The sequence below is a fragment of the Suricata suricatta genome, chromosome 5, assembly GCF_006229205.1.
Source record: "Suricata suricatta isolate VVHF042 chromosome 5, meerkat_22Aug2017_6uvM2_HiC, whole genome shotgun sequence".
NCBI lineage: Eukaryota > Metazoa > Chordata > Mammalia > Carnivora > Herpestidae > Suricata > Suricata suricatta.
In genome coordinates this window covers 48348858-48365937 of record NC_043704.1, presented here as the reverse complement: position 1 = coordinate 48365937, position 17080 = coordinate 48348858, and the positions used below count along the sequence as shown (strand labels likewise).

The 17080-nt window shown below is 39.8% G+C and overlaps 2 protein-coding genes across 4 annotated transcripts in view; both read right to left on the bottom strand.

Annotated features, from left to right (window-relative positions):
* TFG (trafficking from ER to golgi regulator) overlaps nt 1-1707 on the bottom strand; it is a 32006-nt gene extending 30299 nt beyond the window's left edge. For 2 of the 3 annotated variants that reach the window (XM_029939199.1, XM_029939201.1), the window contains exon 1: nt 1466-1706. The gene's annotated coding sequence lies outside the window, so the exon portion shown is untranslated. Of the gene's footprint in view, nt 1-1465 lie in introns of all 3 variants that reach the window. The other variant, XM_029939200.1, reaches the window with a different exon arrangement.
* A 13038-nt stretch (nt 1708-14745) lies between these two features.
* The window catches only part of ADGRG7 (adhesion G protein-coupled receptor G7), a 59382-nt gene continuing 57047 nt past the window's right edge, over nt 14746-17080 (bottom strand). Inside the window, exon 16 of the mRNA XM_029938696.1 lies at nt 14746-15031. Within this exon, the coding sequence (XP_029794556.1) occupies nt 14771-15031 (261 nt within the window). The 3' untranslated portion in view covers nt 14746-14770. The remainder of the gene's footprint in view (nt 15032-17080) is intronic.

The following is a 17080-nucleotide window of genomic DNA, read 5'->3' as shown; positions in this document are numbered from 1 at the left end:
TAACTAATAGTATGGGTTTCTTTTTATTGGGGGGGGGGGGATCATTCAGTACTCATTTCCAATGGATCTGAACACATTAGTCTCTCTTACTTTTATCTTCCATGTTTCCCTGCAAATTCACTTATTCCTTGGCGTTTCCCATGCACTGTAAACTCCCTGCAGCCAGGAACCAGAGCTTCTTTCCTAAGGTTGTTCCGGGTTTGTGCAGCCATAGCCTCAAGACATGCACACAATTATCACAAAACTAAGGACACCACAAACTTTCCCTTTTGGGGGAAATCCCACCCCAACATTTTCTTATGTAACAGAATTCAGGTCCCCTTTTTTTCCAACTCCAGTCACCTGGTAGAACCTAGTATGAACGAACTACCAACTGCCAGGGCTGCTAGTAAGATCCTTCTTTCCTTCTCCCATCTTGTCCCCACGCCACTCCCTCTGAGGCCCACAAATGACAGAGGCGTAATTGACCAAGTCCTCCAACAGGAACACTCTTTTCAGCACTGAAGAATAAAGCCATATGCCCAAAGGCACATAAAAAGTCTGCTTCCTGAATCAGAATCCAGGTTCGGTGGCCAAACCTCCAGCTCCTCTAACCCTGTGGGTCGAGCCCGACTCAAATTCAGACATGCCTGCTTAGGCACCTCCACAGCCTAGCAGTTTTCATTAAGAAATTCTCAGCAAAAGAAACACCTGATTACTACAAAAAATCCAAGGAGCCACAAATCCTGCCTGACCAGTAAGATGGTAAAGATTCCCACTAGGAGCCCTGTCTGACCTTAGTCAAGTACCTCTCCAAGCCCCACTTTCAGAACGTGCAAAATAGGACGAATAATATCTAAATTCACGGATCTAAAGGATCCGTGTGAGGAGTAAATGATACCATGCATCTAAAATACTTACTACAAGGGACAGTAAACTTAAAAGTTCGCTATCATCATCACTATAAAACTGGGTTGGGCCTCCAGACAGCGCTTGATTAAGCCCTGACACAGCTAAGGAACAAGATTCCTCTTAGGTGACCCCAATAAACTTACTTCCATAGGCTCTATTCTTCAACCAAGCCCCTCTGGGGGTTAGGTGTTCGACCAACCCCAGACCTCACAAAGCCCCCTCCTCTCCTTTCCCTCGGGCAGTTCGACCCCTAGGAGCCAGGCGTAATCGGAGCAAGAGCACTTGCTGGTCCAAACAACCGCGCCCCCCCCCCGCCCCCGAGCCCCCGAGCCCCCGAGCCCCCCGAGCCCCGCCTCCCTGCCACGGTGGCCTGCGGGACTCCCACCCCTCCCCCTCGGGATCCTCCCCTCCCCCGCGCGAGGGCCCTCCGGGGCTCCAGCCCCTTCCCACAGCTCCCCCTCCGGCCCCACCCGCCCGGTACCCGCTGGTTCGAGCGAGGCCCTCCCAGCGCTTCCTCGTCTCCCCGCCCGTCTCGCTGAGAGAGCGGCCGTGCTCCCGTCCCCAGCGGCCATACCGGCTTGCCGAGGCCGCCGCGGCCGCCTCTCCGCGGGTCTCCGATGACCCGACCCGTGCGAGGCCGCCGTCGCGTTCTGGGGCGTCGTGAGGAGGCTGCGGTCACGGCCCTCTCCGGTGCCCTCCGCCGGCGCCGCCGCACCTCACTCGCAGGCTCGCGCGGGCCCCGGCCAATCGCACGGACCCACCAAACCTAGCGAGATCTCGGGCCCAGTACGTGGCAGGTGGGGGAAGAAGAGGGGCGGGTGCAAGAAAAAAAAAAATCTGTCCTTTCGCTCCGCCTCACAGCACGCGGACAACCGAGAACGCATGCGCAGAGGTGGAGGCGCGGGGTGGGCATTGCCCAAGCCTGCGTAGGCCGAAGTCTCTGCTTTCTCACTGGATAACCGAGTGTGACAGCTTATGCTGACGATGCACGCACGCGCAAGGCGTGAGCAGCCACTTCCGGTTTTCCTGAAAGCTTGAAACCCGTCTCTCGCCCGTGGGCGGGGCGTAGTTTGCTGTTGTAGGCTCTGAATAACCTGTTGGGCATTTGTCCAAGTTTGGGTGGGTTTTTGTTGTTGCTGTTTTTTTTTTTCCTTAGTGACCATTGTAATTCTCCTAGTCATTTTTCGAAAAAACGAATCCTTTTCCCGCCTTCCACAAACTCATTCATTCATTATTCGGCGCCAACGCTTTCTCAAGCAGTGTTCTGGGAATGGGGATGAATCAGTTTGTGAGTAAGGAGTTTCTAATAGCGTTTACGAGACAGGACAAACCTGTGAGTGTGTAAAAGGTAAAGGCTGGAAAATTAAGGCTACTAAGGGTTATGGAAGCCATTTGGGAGGATAAGGCAGCGTGCACTATATACTCTTTCTGTCTTTTGTAAAGCATTTGTTTTTAATACGCGTATTCATGTAAGAAGTGTCCTGGCTTACACTGAACTCTACGTTTGGGGGGTGGGGGAGCGAGGAAGTGAAATCTAGGGGTGCCTTCCATGACAGAAACCAAGCAAAAAGCAAATCGAACTCACGTGGTTCCTAGTTGTCCGCCAGATAGTCTGATAGAACTGGGGTGAATTCAGGGTGAAAAAGTTCTTTTAGTACAATAAGTAGTGTGATCTTTTTGCAATTAGAAGTCTGAAAAATCCCGTTTGAGAGTGAAATATATGACTTTGGAGTGGTGGGTTTGTTTGGGTTTTTTTGCCTCTGAATTGTATTTTCCAAAGCTGTGTGTATTGCGCTTTGAGCAATTGTTTGCAGAGATTGAGTAGGAGAGGACTGTAGAAGGAACGAATGAAGTTCCTGACCTTCCCCAAAGACTTCTTCATTACTTGTTATTTAGAAAAATAGTAATCCAGATTTGAGGAAATGCACAACTGTCCAGTAGTAGTATTCTAATGTCTCTGGGATGGGCTGAGATTGGATAAAACTACACAAATATGGACAGAGGTAAAATATTTCCTGAAAGAAGTGAATTATACCACAGTCAATTTTCCTAAAAGGAGAATAGATCCTGGGGCAGGAGATAAGGAGGTGAGCCTTAGCCTGAAATAAGGGGAAACAATTTCCTCTCTTTTGGCTCGCATGAAAGGACACTCACTGGAGATCTGCCATGGAGAAGTACATTGGTCCTTGTTACCCTGGGACCAGCTGGAAGCTAGGAAGAGCGACAACCATAGGGTGGTCTGTTGAAGGAGGCAGGACATTTGGACACTGAAAGCAGCTTGAGCTTCTTTATGTTGTAATTCCTTCATGTTTCATCCCCAAACAATTAGTGCTTAATGTTAAAACCTGTTCCCAGCCACCGCTATGGAAATTAAGAGATGGGGTAGTGATGATTCCTCAGATCAAAGCGGAAGTAGGACCTGCCCAAGGCACAAAGTGAGAAATGAGAGCGTAAAGCATCATTTGGAAGCCAGATCAGAGATTCAAATAACATGAGGCAAGAAGGATGTCTCTGCAACGTTAAAACATTTACCCAGCATTCTCCAGAAATAAACATTTTTAAATTTCTAATGAAGAACTTTATGAAAGATTGCATCTACTGCTATCCCAGATGCAGGCTTACAATGTGATTAAGCATGAATTCAAGGACATTTGAGTTTATTTATATTTCATAGAGCAGGTATAGAGAAGCATTTGAAATTATCATCTGAGTGTGTCAAATTGCTTAATAATCAAAACCATATCCTGTTCATTTTCTTGCTTCAGCTTAATACTAAATTGTCCACAAAAACTTAAGTGACCTTTCCTCTTTCTGATCCTATATAACGATTGCATTTTAAAAATTAAGAGCATAATGAACAGCTGGAACTCATTACCTAAACCCAGGATTAGAAAATTACCAATAATGTTTACCTGTGTGCTTCTCCCAGAGGGGGTCCTGTGCTTCTCTCCTGAATTTTGCATGTGGCATTCTCTTGTGTGGTGTTTGTTTTTGGTTTTGAATCTTGTATGTAATTTAATTACAAATATATCTATATACATACATATGTACATACATATGTATATGTGTGTGTATATATATGCCTATGCATATATGTTGGGATATGTTGTTCATTTTTACTTCTTTTTTGGCATTATATAGAGTATCATCTCTATTAGTTTTCTAGAACAATTTTTGCACTCAATATTATGCTACCAAGATATATCCATATTCCTACATGTAGGTGGAATTCATTTATTTTCATTGCTGAATAATATTCCTTTGAGGGAGTATACCACAAATTTTTTTAATTTATTCTGTCAAAGTGTATTTAGATTTCAGTTTCTGCTGTGTGCTTCCATAAACTTCCTTTTGTATGTCTCTTGTTCAAGAATATCTCTTGTTACATGCTAATACATGGATTACTGAATGGTAGATTATGCAGATATTTAGCTGTATAAGATAATGCCAACTCTGGTCTTCAGTAAGACTTTTGGGGGAGGTAGGGAATGTAAATGGTATCTTTTTGTGGTTTTATTGAAGACCATAAAGATTACATTATAACCTTGACTTTTTGCACAAACATTTGACATTTGACTGTTCTGTATCCTTACTTATAATTCCATCTTTGAGTACCTTGTTCACCACCAGCCCTGCCCCCACCCCCACTCAACTTGAAGGCTGTGACTATATTCTTTCTATCCCTTCTAGCATCTGGCACTGATTGTGTGAGTGAATAATAGGCACTCAATGAGTAACTGATGAATCAATGAAATAGTTATTACTGTTTCTGTAATGTGCCCATATTTAGGCTCCCAAAAAATGTGGGTGATAACTGGCCAGAGAATGATAACCTAAATTGAACTAGTTACCACATTTACCAAGAACATGGTTTCTCCCATTGTATGTGTAGACACTGATTTTAGTTACGGCTACCTTTCATTAGTGAAGCCAGAAAGGCTGCTATATATATAGTTATCACTTTTTAAACACGTATGGTCACACTTATTGGGATAAGCATCAGTCAAACTATTAAGATTGTTCTAGGAATTCTATGAGTAATTAGACTTTTAAAATGCTGTTAGAAAATATCTTACCCTCTTTTTTATGTGAAGTTTAGAAATATACTGACTTAGAGGAGACAACTTCATGCTCACCTGGCTATCTGTCCTATATGCAGGTGAATCTGGTTTTAAAAGAACACGAAGAATGGTCTTGAATTAGAAATGTTAAAGTTGGAAACATGTGAAGAATGGTGAAGCAGTGTACGGAAATACCTTTGACTTACCTATAGCAAAGGGAGAATTGAGACACTAGTTCAAAGTTTACTGTCCTTGTTCATGGACATCTGAAGAAGGGTTAGGTTTGAACTGTGGTTTTGAGAGAGGCAGTCAACTCACTTACTTGTCCCCTCTTCTTTCTCCCTGAAAGTGGCTAGAACACTTCAAATAGAAGAGGAAGATCCTAAGAATCAAAAAGATGTATTCTCAGATGGTATGGGAAATGGGACAAAGACAATGAGACGTGTAGCAATTTGAATAAAACCTGTGTTTCATCATGTTCTCCTTTAGTAGTTAGTATAAATCATTTTGAAAATTTCAATCATCTCTGCTACCCTCATGGGAATAAAAGAAGGGATCTAAGTTCCTCCTTGGGTGAGAATTTCAAGAAGTTATGACCCTCCCTGAGAATCAGCTCTGTTGTGGCAGCAGATGCTACATACAGAGAACTTCAAACAGAGAAGGAAGCTCATGAGGACCCAACAGGACTAAGGTGGTCAGGTTAGCCTCCCTTCCTTTGGCCAAACATAAAGCTCTATTTTTGTAAACAAATGAAGCTGCCACTCCACGCAGAGATAATGAAGGAGAAAAGAATGGCTTTACTCTGTAATTTTGAGGGAGTCATTTGTAGCACTGGCTAAGCAACATCCTTCAGTCTGTCCTACCAGCTGCACATCCATTGAGACCCTAAAATGTTTTGTCCTTACCATGGGGCTCTATATCCAGCCCCTACTAAGAGAAATTGCTGCTTGTAGGCCATTCTTCCTAGATTTTATATACCTAGAGGCTGGTACCTCTGAGGTATTCAATATATATTTATTGAATGAAACAACACTAAGTTCCTCACCATTTTATAGGAAAAACCTCTAGAAACAGGAAGCAGCCATCACTGGTGAGTTCCTAGCTCCCTAGCAGCATAGGATTTTATCTCTGAGTAATTTGAAATTGTTCACCTTTCTTCCTTTATGTCTCCTGGAGACAGTGCTGAGTTACATCTATGCAGTCTGTCAGCTTTTGTTGAAAACTAACGCCATAAGATGTACAAGAAGATATCACAACTTTTCGTTTGATGAAGAGTATCTTATTTTCAGCTCTTTTAAGAAACCCAGATATCAGATTCTAGAAATCACATATGTCAAATCACAGTCTGGGTACTGTGAGGTTCTCACACCTCTAATTTAACATTTATGCCAATGATCTTGCTTTTAGTCCCTCCATATAAATGCAAAGGCTAGGGCATTAAAAAAAAAACTTTTCAATGAAGAAAAACTCATAATAAAAGGTGAAAAGTAAAACAATGCCAATGTTCACAAATTAGTTTGGTTTTTTTTAAGTTTCATAACTTTATTGAAAAGGGTATGGCAATAGAGATATTCATAGTTTATTGTATATTTATATCATTATAAAATGATATAAACTATTTAAAGGGTGGTATGGTAATATTTATCAACATCTAAAATAGCCAACCCTATCTGACCCAGCAATTCTGTTTCTAGGGTACCAGAGAAGCCCTGCACATGAGAACACAGATATCCACTGATGTGTAATTTTCAAGTAGAAGACTATAGAGCAATTAAAAAACACACACACATACAGTTAGATCTCAAGAACATTTTATTAAATGAGAAAAGCAAGTTTCAGAAAGTTATGTTACTTTTCAGAAAAGAATTAACATCCAAACCAAAACTGCTAGCCTTAGAAAGAACTGCTTGCATGATTTGGCCCATGGCTAGTGTCTGGGAACTTGGACTTCAGGAGCATTCCTACTATTCATTGATAAGAATTGTGTGTTGAACCCAAACTGTATAACCAATGTGGCTTATGCTGAACACCTCCTTGCTTTTTGGGAGTCTAGGATTTTGGGATATGCTAGGCAGAAAGTGTTTTGTGACTAGCCCTGAATAAAAACCCTGGGCACTGGCTCTCTAATGAGCCCTGGTAGACAACATTTCACGTGTTGTCCCAATTCATTGTGGAGGCATTAAGTGCATCCCATGTGACTGCACTGGAAGAGATCTTTTTGGAAGCTTGGTGCCTGGTGTCCTCCAGAGTTCAGCCCATGTGACTTTTTTCTCTGCCAATTTTGCTTTACAGTTTTCTGCTATAATAAATCAAAGCCATGAATACGTTCTATGCTGAATAGTGTGAGTGCTCCTAGTGAGTTACTGAACCTGGGGGTGGCCTTGAGGACTACTGAATTAGTGCCCAATACCATTTATATAAAACAAGGAAGAAGCAGCAAGTTAATTTCTGTGGGTATGTAATTTTACACATACACATTTCTCGAAATCTGGAAGGTACACAGGAAACTTATTATAGTGGTTAACATAAGGTAATAACTCCTTATTACAGGAGACATGAGAAGGAAGAGAAGAGGGGCCTGGATTTGGTTGAAATTAAACAAGAACACTTGGGCTCTATCTGGCATGCTCTATTTGATTTCTTACAGAAAATACACTTATGATGCCCAGGTGGGAAAATATTTTAAGTTAATTTAAAAAATTCAGCCCACATTTAGAGTTACAAAATTTTGGAGCTGGTGGGAAATTTAGAGCTCACCAGGTCCTGCCCATACCTTTAAAAAGATAGAGCCTCAGGCTTCTGCCCAGAGAGGCAAGTGTGGTGTTTAGTCACATAAACTGCAGTTGGGACTACAACTCCCAGTCCGGAATGCTTCCCTAATCTGCAACTGCCTTGTAAGTACTGTGGCCAGAAGAAATGGTCTTCTATTTTTGTTAGTGCAAAGGTCCAGAAGGTCTCAATTGTTACAACATAGTTTCATAGCAGTTTATATCAAAGTTCAACAAATTATCAATGTCATACTTCCACGTGTAACAAAGCTATACTGGAAGAAGATAAGAATTGGACTATAGTTCTCTGGGAAATGCAGTTTGTAAGTGATAACAGCTTTAAGTTGTAGGACTCTGCTTTGCTTTTATTTTTTTTCTTCTTTGTTAAAATAAGAGGCTAACATATTAAGCAGTGAGACTTCAGAAATATGATCAATAGCTTGTGAAAATGATAACCTCTTTCTACTTTTGAAATAAATCACAAATAAGGACTTTAAAAATGAATTCCCAAGTTCATGTATTGCTTTGGGGAGTATACAATGGTACAACCACTTTGGAATACTGTTTATCAGTTTCTTATAAGGTTAAATATACACTTACCCTATGACTCAGCAATTCCACTACTAGGTATTTCAAGAGAAAAGAAAACACAGAGACTTATGTAAGAGTATTTATATCAGTTTTATTCCTAGTTTTCAAAACTTGTAAATGACCAAATGCCCATCAACTGGTGAAAGCATAAACAAAATATGATTTATCAGAGAATGAATATTATTGCAATAAAAAAGCAAAGCACTGATACAACATGAATGAATCTCAAAAATACTATGGTGGCTGAAAGAAGCCAGTCTCAAAAGAGAACATGATTTTGTTTATGGCATTCTAGAATATGCAAAACTAATGTATGATAATGGAAAGCAGGTCAGTAGTTTTCTGGAGCTGGGGATGGCAGAGGATTTAACTGGGGAAGAGTAGGAGGGGATGTTACAGGGTGATGAAAAGTTCTTAATTTTGCTTAAGGTAGTGGTTTCACAGGGGTATACATTTGCTAAAATATCTGATTTATAGTTCAAATGGGTGCATTTTATTGCGTGTAAATTACCAATGAAGTTAATTTATTTTTTAAATGCTTATTTTGAGAGAGAGAAAGAGAGAGTGCGTGCACGCAAGTGGGGAAGGAGCAGAGAGAGAGAGGGGGAAGAGAGAATCCCAAACAGGTTCCACACTATCAGTATAGAGCCCAAAGCGGTGCTCAAACTTGCAAACCATGAGATCATGACCTGAGCTGAAATCAATAGATGGATGCTTAACCCACTGATCCACCCAGGAACTACTCAATGATGTTAATTTAAAGGTTAAAAAAAAAAAAAAAGCAATTCCCCTACCAAAGCAAACAAATAAAATAGAAAACTAATTCCAATTGCCAAAATTAAGGAAAACTGCTTTAATAATAAAACAAATAATAAACAAAATAAAACACAGTCTTCAGTGACCCACTTGTAATACTGAAGTTTCCTGTGGTACAGTGTATGTCTTTGTATATACATAGTAGTGTATAAGTGTGGAGTAACACCGAACATTACACATGACTGTTTAGTGTATACACTTAGCAAACTTGCATGGATGTGAATATGCTGCATTTCCAAACGCAATAGCCTTTTTGTTCATTCAAAATAGTATGCCCTCTCATTTGGTAATATACCCAGATGGACACTTTGAAGAAAACTTAATGTGAATTTCATGTAGTATTAGAATAGCTGTGTTTTTGCCAAGATATGTTTATTGGTTGGTTTAATTGTTAAGAGATATGTGACTTGTGTGTTCATGTTTCCCTATTTATGTTGAGTGTCAGCAAACTTGTGGTCTAATTTGAAGCCCACACCTAGCAAAAATATAAGACCATATGAAATGTATCTTGGGTATTACTGTTTCTGCCCCTATGATTATTTTCTCTGTTGCCTGATTTAGTTACTTAATCAGTGTTTCAGCAGCTTATATATATATATATTTTTCAAATATACATTTAATAGGTTACCTATATGTAAATGAACTAATAGATGATGCACATGTAACACTACTTTGAGTCTGAGTTTTGTACATGTGCTTTACTACATAACTGCTAATAAAACTTCTCCTCTTCCAAGATTTGGGGTTTTATTTTTAATTAAAGGCAAATGGACACAGACATAGAAAATGTATTTGAGAGGAAAAAATAATGTCATGGTACACGTGCTGTACACGTGCTGTACAATATAATGAAGAACTAAAGACATCATAGGGGTGCCTGGGTGGCTCAGTCAGTTAAGCGTCCGACTCTTGATCTTGGTTCAGGTCATGATCTCACAGTTTGTGAATTCAAGCACTCCATGGGCTCTGTGCTGACAGCACAGAGGCTGCTTGGGTTTCTGTCTCTCCTCTCTCTTTTCCCATCTCTGCTCACTCTCTCTCTCTTGAAAGTAAAGAAAAAAAAATTTTTTTAAGGCACCATGGGCTTGGTTGGCAATTGATGTCCCTGTTCTTCGCTTTAGAAGTCTCTACATTGTCCCTAGTGTATTCCTTAAAACAAAATAAAACATACTCTGCCTCTGTGAAGACATATAAACTCAAAAACATGCTAAATGATCCATAAATCTTTTGCATATTTTGGATTAAATACATACTGAGCATTCCATTGTATTAAAAAGAGAGGAAAACAATAAAATAGGGGAAATTTTAATCATTAAAAGGCTAACAACTATAGTAAAAGGAATTCATACAAATTTATGAGAAAAAAACAATAGCTCAATTGATAAATAGATAACACCAAAATTAAAAAGTGAAGTACCAAAGTAAAACAAGTATATGAAAAATGTTTATGGCACTTCAAATGTTGGTGACATTTTAATTAGTGCAATGTTTTCAAGGCAATATAATAGTACATACAAGGAATCAAAACAAATTTCTATAACTTTTGACACATTTATCCTAATCCTTAGAGTTTATCTTAAAGAAATAATGAAAAAGAAAGGAAAAATATATATATCAGTTTTTTAATGATGTGTCACTACACACTACAAAATTGATTTGAGATGGAAATCCAATAGAACTTAGTAACTTGTACTATATTATGCAATCAGTTATTATAATGACTACATTGCTGGGTAATTTAAATAAAAATCAGGATAAAATTTCATTTACTATAATTATAGTCTTTTAAATTCTTATGTATTCAAAGAGCATAAGAGAACATGAAAAAACAGACATCTTAGGGAATTATGAGTTTTGCTTTTTTTAAAAAAATATGCTTTGTAAATATCTTCCAAAACTTTCAAAACTCATATAGGAAATAGGAAGTCATTTCCTCTCTTAATAAACCACCTGCCCCCACGCTTGCCTTCAGAATGGAACATCATTTGGTGTCTCTGACTGGGACCTCATCTGAAGAGCCAGGTACTCGTTCCACAGAGCCAGAGAGCTCCGGTAGACGATAGGTTGGTATGACACGATTGGCATTTTGGCCCAGGTTCCCAATCATTTGCAAAGAATGCCAAGTTCTTTTGAATGAGGCAATGACCTTGAGAATAATCTCCCTTTGTTAGTAACAGAAAAAAAAAGACCTAAGATAAACTTCAAAATAGCGTTATCCAGAAAGAGCAATCCAAAACCCCAAAAATTAAACAATGAGCTCTGAACTATGAGTTTAGACCCAGGAAAGGAAACCCAAAGGTCAGGATGGTTTGCTCCCTGAAGAAACTACATGTGCTTCCACAAGCAAAAAGCTACAGGGAACTGTTACCAGGCGAAATAAATCAGAAACGTGGAAAACTGGCTCCATATAATATGAAAATCAGTACTCTGAGTCTCCCTTTCCTGAAATTTTCTTTTTTTTTTTTTTAATTGTATTTGTTTGAGAGAGAGAAAGCAGGTGTGCATGGGCAGGGGAGGGGCAGAGAGGGAGGGAGAGAGAGAAAGCCAAGCAGGTTCCACACTGTCAGCACAGAAACCAACATGGGGCTCAATCTCACAAACTTGAGATCATGACCTGAGCCAAAATCCAGAGGGGGACACATACCCAGCTGAGCCGTCCAGGCGCCCTGTGAAAGTTTCTTTTTAAGGTAAGTCCCCATTTGGCTCCTGTAGTCCCTGTACTTGCTCTTCAACTTCCAAAGCACCAACTAAGTCTTGCTTTCCTTATCCACTGCATTCAAACTCTGTTCAGACAAGGCTCTAACAGGTTCATTCAGAGTAAGGGAAATGATTGATGAGCCCACCCTCAGTGTAACTGTTCACTCTCCACTCCAGGATATCCTGTCAACCAGGTCATCCCTCATCCCTCTACTTCACACTGACTATGGGACTCAGGCCGGCCCAAAGTACAAAGTCTGTGGGCACGTGACCAGGGAAGGCAAACCGGTTCTTTGCTCCTTTCCTCTTCCTGCCTCTGCTTTACTCTGGATCACAAGAAACCGAACCTGACAGGTCTCTGGCTGACAGGAGTTGCAGAGCAGGAGAAAGGAGATGCTAAAGGCCAACTTTCACCCCCTGTAATCCAGTCGGAGGATGGAGTCAAACACAGAAGGACAAAGATGCATGAAACAGGGAGAGAACATTCTTTGAACTCCTTGCTTTTGGATTCTAGGCCTAAAGTTAGTATCATCATATATTTTATTCTCGAAACCAGGACACTTGAGAGTAAAAGGGGCTGCTAGTAATACATAAGTCAGGACAACAGGTAAAATTAGGACTGGCTCAGGCAAAGTAGAGCTTATAGTCACTCCACCTAAAACCAACTCAGCCCTTGGACTTTATAATTAATTGACTCATACAATTGTCTTGACCCTTACCCTACTTTGAGTTGATTTCTGCCACTAAACTTCCTGACCACTGCATGAGGTAAAGGTTTAAATCAGTAGAGTTATTTACAAGTGGTAGGATTTCAGGGTAGTTAGAGGAACATCAATGTCTGCCTAACTTATTCTCCACAATATGTATGTATAGTTATCTTCTACAATATGTATGTAAAGTTTGCACATTTTTTGGTATAGCCATTCCAGGAAAATTATATGAGATGCTATACACCCAAGAAGGCTGAAAAAGTAAAAAGAAAATCAAACTCACCAACAGAACACACATACTACACTCTGAGGCTAAATGAGGCTCTTTAGTGATTTTTTCACTTTAAAGTGGTCCTCACTTAATGTTTTCTTTTATTTGAATATAAATTTGGGGATATAGAATTGGTCACATACATCTTAATGATTTTCCCAGGGCCCAGCCCCTGTCTAAGGATATTACTATAGCACCACTAAAAATATTGTCTTTTGAGAAGTGCTTTTCTTCTTTAGCCTTTTCCCTTTACTTTTCCCCATTATCCTGTAAGGTCTCAGTTATTATGGCAGAAGAAATAGGCCCTTGACTAGTGTAGTTATCCAACAGTCACTTACAACCTTTTCTATAAAAAAAGTCACATGTTTCCTAGGGTGTGGTGAGAAGGGTATGTCACAGCTCACGTAGCATATGTTAGTCCCTTAGTTCAGCACACTCATAGCAGCTGCCTAGTTCATGACACAACAGAGCCCCACAATTCAAAGACTGCATCTCCTAAGTTCAGTAGAAGTGCTCTCTAGGAGTGGAGGTCATTTTTATATGGGAAGCCCTTCACAATTCAAGTGTTTGAAATTCCATGAGCAGCTAAATCTTTGAAAAGCTGTAAGTGGTGATTGTGATTAACTTCTTATCTTTGGAGTCTCAGTGTCTCTTCATCAATAAAGGCACAGATATATCAAGAACTAGAAAGAAATATACAGAAGCTTTAGTAACCGGTTCATCTTTTTGTGTCTCACTGCCCATTCCTTTTTTTTTTTTTTTTACTTTTTTAAATGTTTATTTATTTTTGAGAGAGAGCGAGCAAGAGAGCGAGCAAGCATGAGTAGGGGAGGAGCAGAGAGAGAGGAGGAGACAGAATCTGAAACAGGCTCCAGGCTCTGTGCTGACAGCTCATGGGGCTTGAACTCCAGAGTGGTGAGATCATGACCTTGGCTGAAGTCAGATGCTTAACCAACTGATCCACCAAGGTACCCCTCACTACCCATTTCTTTTTAAAATATTTTTAAAGGTTCATTTATTTTTTAAAGAGATAGAGAGTACACAAACTGAGGAAGGGCAGAGAGAGGAGGGAGACACAGAATCCAAAGCAGGCTCCAGGTTCTGAGCTGTCTGCACAGAGCCCCACGTGGGGCTCTAACTCATAAACCGCAAGATCATGACCTGAGCCAAAGTCAGAAGCTCAACCAGCTGAGACACCCAGGCACCCCTCACTGCCCAATTCTTATACAGCCACTTCCTCTGTTCACAAAACATGCTCTTTTTTGAAAAAATATCCCTTTAAAAAAATCCCTTTCCAGAAGTTAAACTGGCACAAAATTATTACTTAGAAATTAAAGTATAAGCACATATAAATTAAAATATTCACAAATCGAAAGTATTATATGTATAAGCAGTGTTCATTAGGAATCATTTTGTTCTGGAAGGTAAATTTATCTCATTTCCTTTTATTTTTTAAGTTTATTTATTTATTTTGAGAGAGACAAAAACAGAACAAGTATGGAAGGGGCAGAGAGAGAGGGAAAGAGAGAGAATCCTAAGCAGACTCCATGCTGCTACTGCAGAGCCTGATATGGGGCTTGAACTCACAAAACTATGAGATCATAACCTGAACAGAAATCAGGAGTCAGAAACTTAACCAACTGAGCTACCCAGGCACCCTTCTTTTCATGTCCTTTTTAGTAAATGATAAAATAATTTGTTTTACCAAAGTTTGTCACGTAGACTTTATGATATAAATAACAATTATAATCTTAAATTATCTTGAATGCTGTGTGGAATTCTTTACCTCATTCAGATAAGAATCTATTGAATAAGAGAAAATATCTCTGATGATAATGAACAACAGGTTTTACCTGAATATTAGTCTGGAGCAAAGTATGCTGAGGGAGACTTTTTGGGAGGACTGAGCAAAACTTAACATGAGTTGAATAAAAAGAAGATTACAAAAAGTAATAGTTTTATGGTCTAGATACTTGGGTTTGCTTCCTCGCTTTCAGAGAGTGTAAATTCCTCTGTAATTACAGATGGCTCTAGCAGCCTAAAGTGCTCGTTTAGGGTTGGAAATGACCTGAGCAGGTTATATATCCTCATACGCAGCCTCAGTGAGCCCACTGATGACAGCGACTTCATTCTCCCACTGGACAGCGACAGTGACTTCAGCACTTTGGAAGCTTCATCCTGGAAGATTTTCGTTCTGACAGTGTAGAGGATAAAAATTTGCAATCCCTGGCAGATAGAACAAAAGTTTAATGTTAGGTCAGTGTTGAGATAACAGAATCAGGAAAGTGATTTATTTTACTCTGCCAGGTACCCTTCTCACCATGCTCAACAACTCCCCAACTTGAGTGATTACATCTACAGCTGCTATGCACTTTGTCATCTCAGAGGGTGAGACCACATTATTCTCATATATGAAGTGCTACATGTAGGCAGGAGAATTGGAAGACATGAATTTAGGTCCCAGTTTACCACATGTTGGCTGGGTAACTGAGATGCTCTTTCTCTTCCTGACACACACTGGGTGTCCTACAATTCAATTAAATTCTGACACTAACAACCCAGAGTTAGTGTCATATTCCACAGGTTAAGGCTCAGGCCCATGACTGCCTTCGCTTCAGATGCTAATGGCAAATCATGGGTCCCCACATGACCCACACTTCTGTCTGACTTGACTACCATGACAGGGGTTCCCATAACCCACCTCCCCACTTCAGGTTTGATAATTAGCTAGAAATACTCACAAAACTCAGGAAAGATCTTTACTGTTTATTATAAAAGATAGAACCCAGGAACAGCCAAATAGAAGGGATCATAGAACAAGGTGTGGGGGAGGGGCATGGAACTTCCATTCTCTCTCAGGTACAACACCCTCCCAGCACTTCATTATGTTCACCACCCCAGAAGCTCTCCAAACCACTTCATTTAGGGTTTATTATGCAGGTTCTGTTATGCAGGTTTGGTAATTAAATCATCAGCCATTGGTGACCATCTCCTGCCCCTGTACTTTTCCTGAAGGCTGAGGGGTGGGGCTCAAAGTTCCAAGCTTCAAATCAAGGTTTAGTCTTCCTGGCAATAAGCCTCCAGCCTAAAGCTTTCTAGGGACCCCAACCACCAGTCATTCATTAGCAGACAAAAGAAACTCCTATCACTCCAAATATTTCAAGGATTTTAGGAACTGTGTGTCAGGAACTGAGGACAAAGACCAAATATTTTATGTTTTAGTATACCAGAGTAATTTCACTCTTTTCCTAACCTGCTTGGTTTTTTTTATTTCTGAAGGAGGTAGATTGACTATGGGTTACCTAATTCTTCTTCTAGTTCTAACATGCTAAGGTTGTACATTTCTTGGAGTTTTAGTAACATAACTAAACATTTAGTGCATTTAAAAATAAAAAATTTTTCAGCTCTTCATTGTTTTTCTGTCTTTTACATATGAAGATCACATGTGCATAATAAATTAGTCCATAACATACTGAGTACTATTTTCTATGCACTTTCAAAATAAAAACTATGAATTAATGAAAAGTCCTATTGGTATCAGACACTGCTTTTTCTTTAATCCTCATCTTCAATCCTAACACCAACTCTATAAAATAAGCCTTACTAGCCTCACATCCCCATGTTAGGCAAGAAAACTATAGCTCAGATAAATTAAGTAACTTGCCTAAAATTACCCAACCAGTACTCAGTAGAGTTTTGAGTTGAACTCAACTACATTTGGTTCCAAAACTTTTCTATCCAATATACTACTTAACCTCTGGCTTGTAACTACAATAGAAAGATATTATAAAGTATATGATAACATCTAAGAGTCCCCTGTTAAGTTTTCATTAATATCCTTTGTGGACATAATAGTTTAAATAATATCTATAGTTGAGTAATAGTATTGTGCCAATGTTCACTTTTTTATTTTGATAACGTACTAGGCGTATGAAAGATATTGCTGGTGAAAGCTGGGAAAACAGTAAATGTGAAATCTATACTATTTTGCAACTTCTTGTTTTACACTATTTCAAACTTAAAAGCTATTTTTAAAAGTCCATCATGTCTCCAAGCCTTATTAGGATTTATTTCTAGAATCATGTCCTATGAATACTGTTGTAGGAGACCTTTGGTACTGTGGTAACCCAAAGACCCCGAGAGTTTATGGATCAATAAAATCAACACACATTGGCAGGATACAGACCAGTTATCTGGCCAAATGCAGGAAAATTAACTTGACTGTTATCCAACAGGGGGTACCTACCTGTCTGGGGAAGGCCCTGATGACACAAG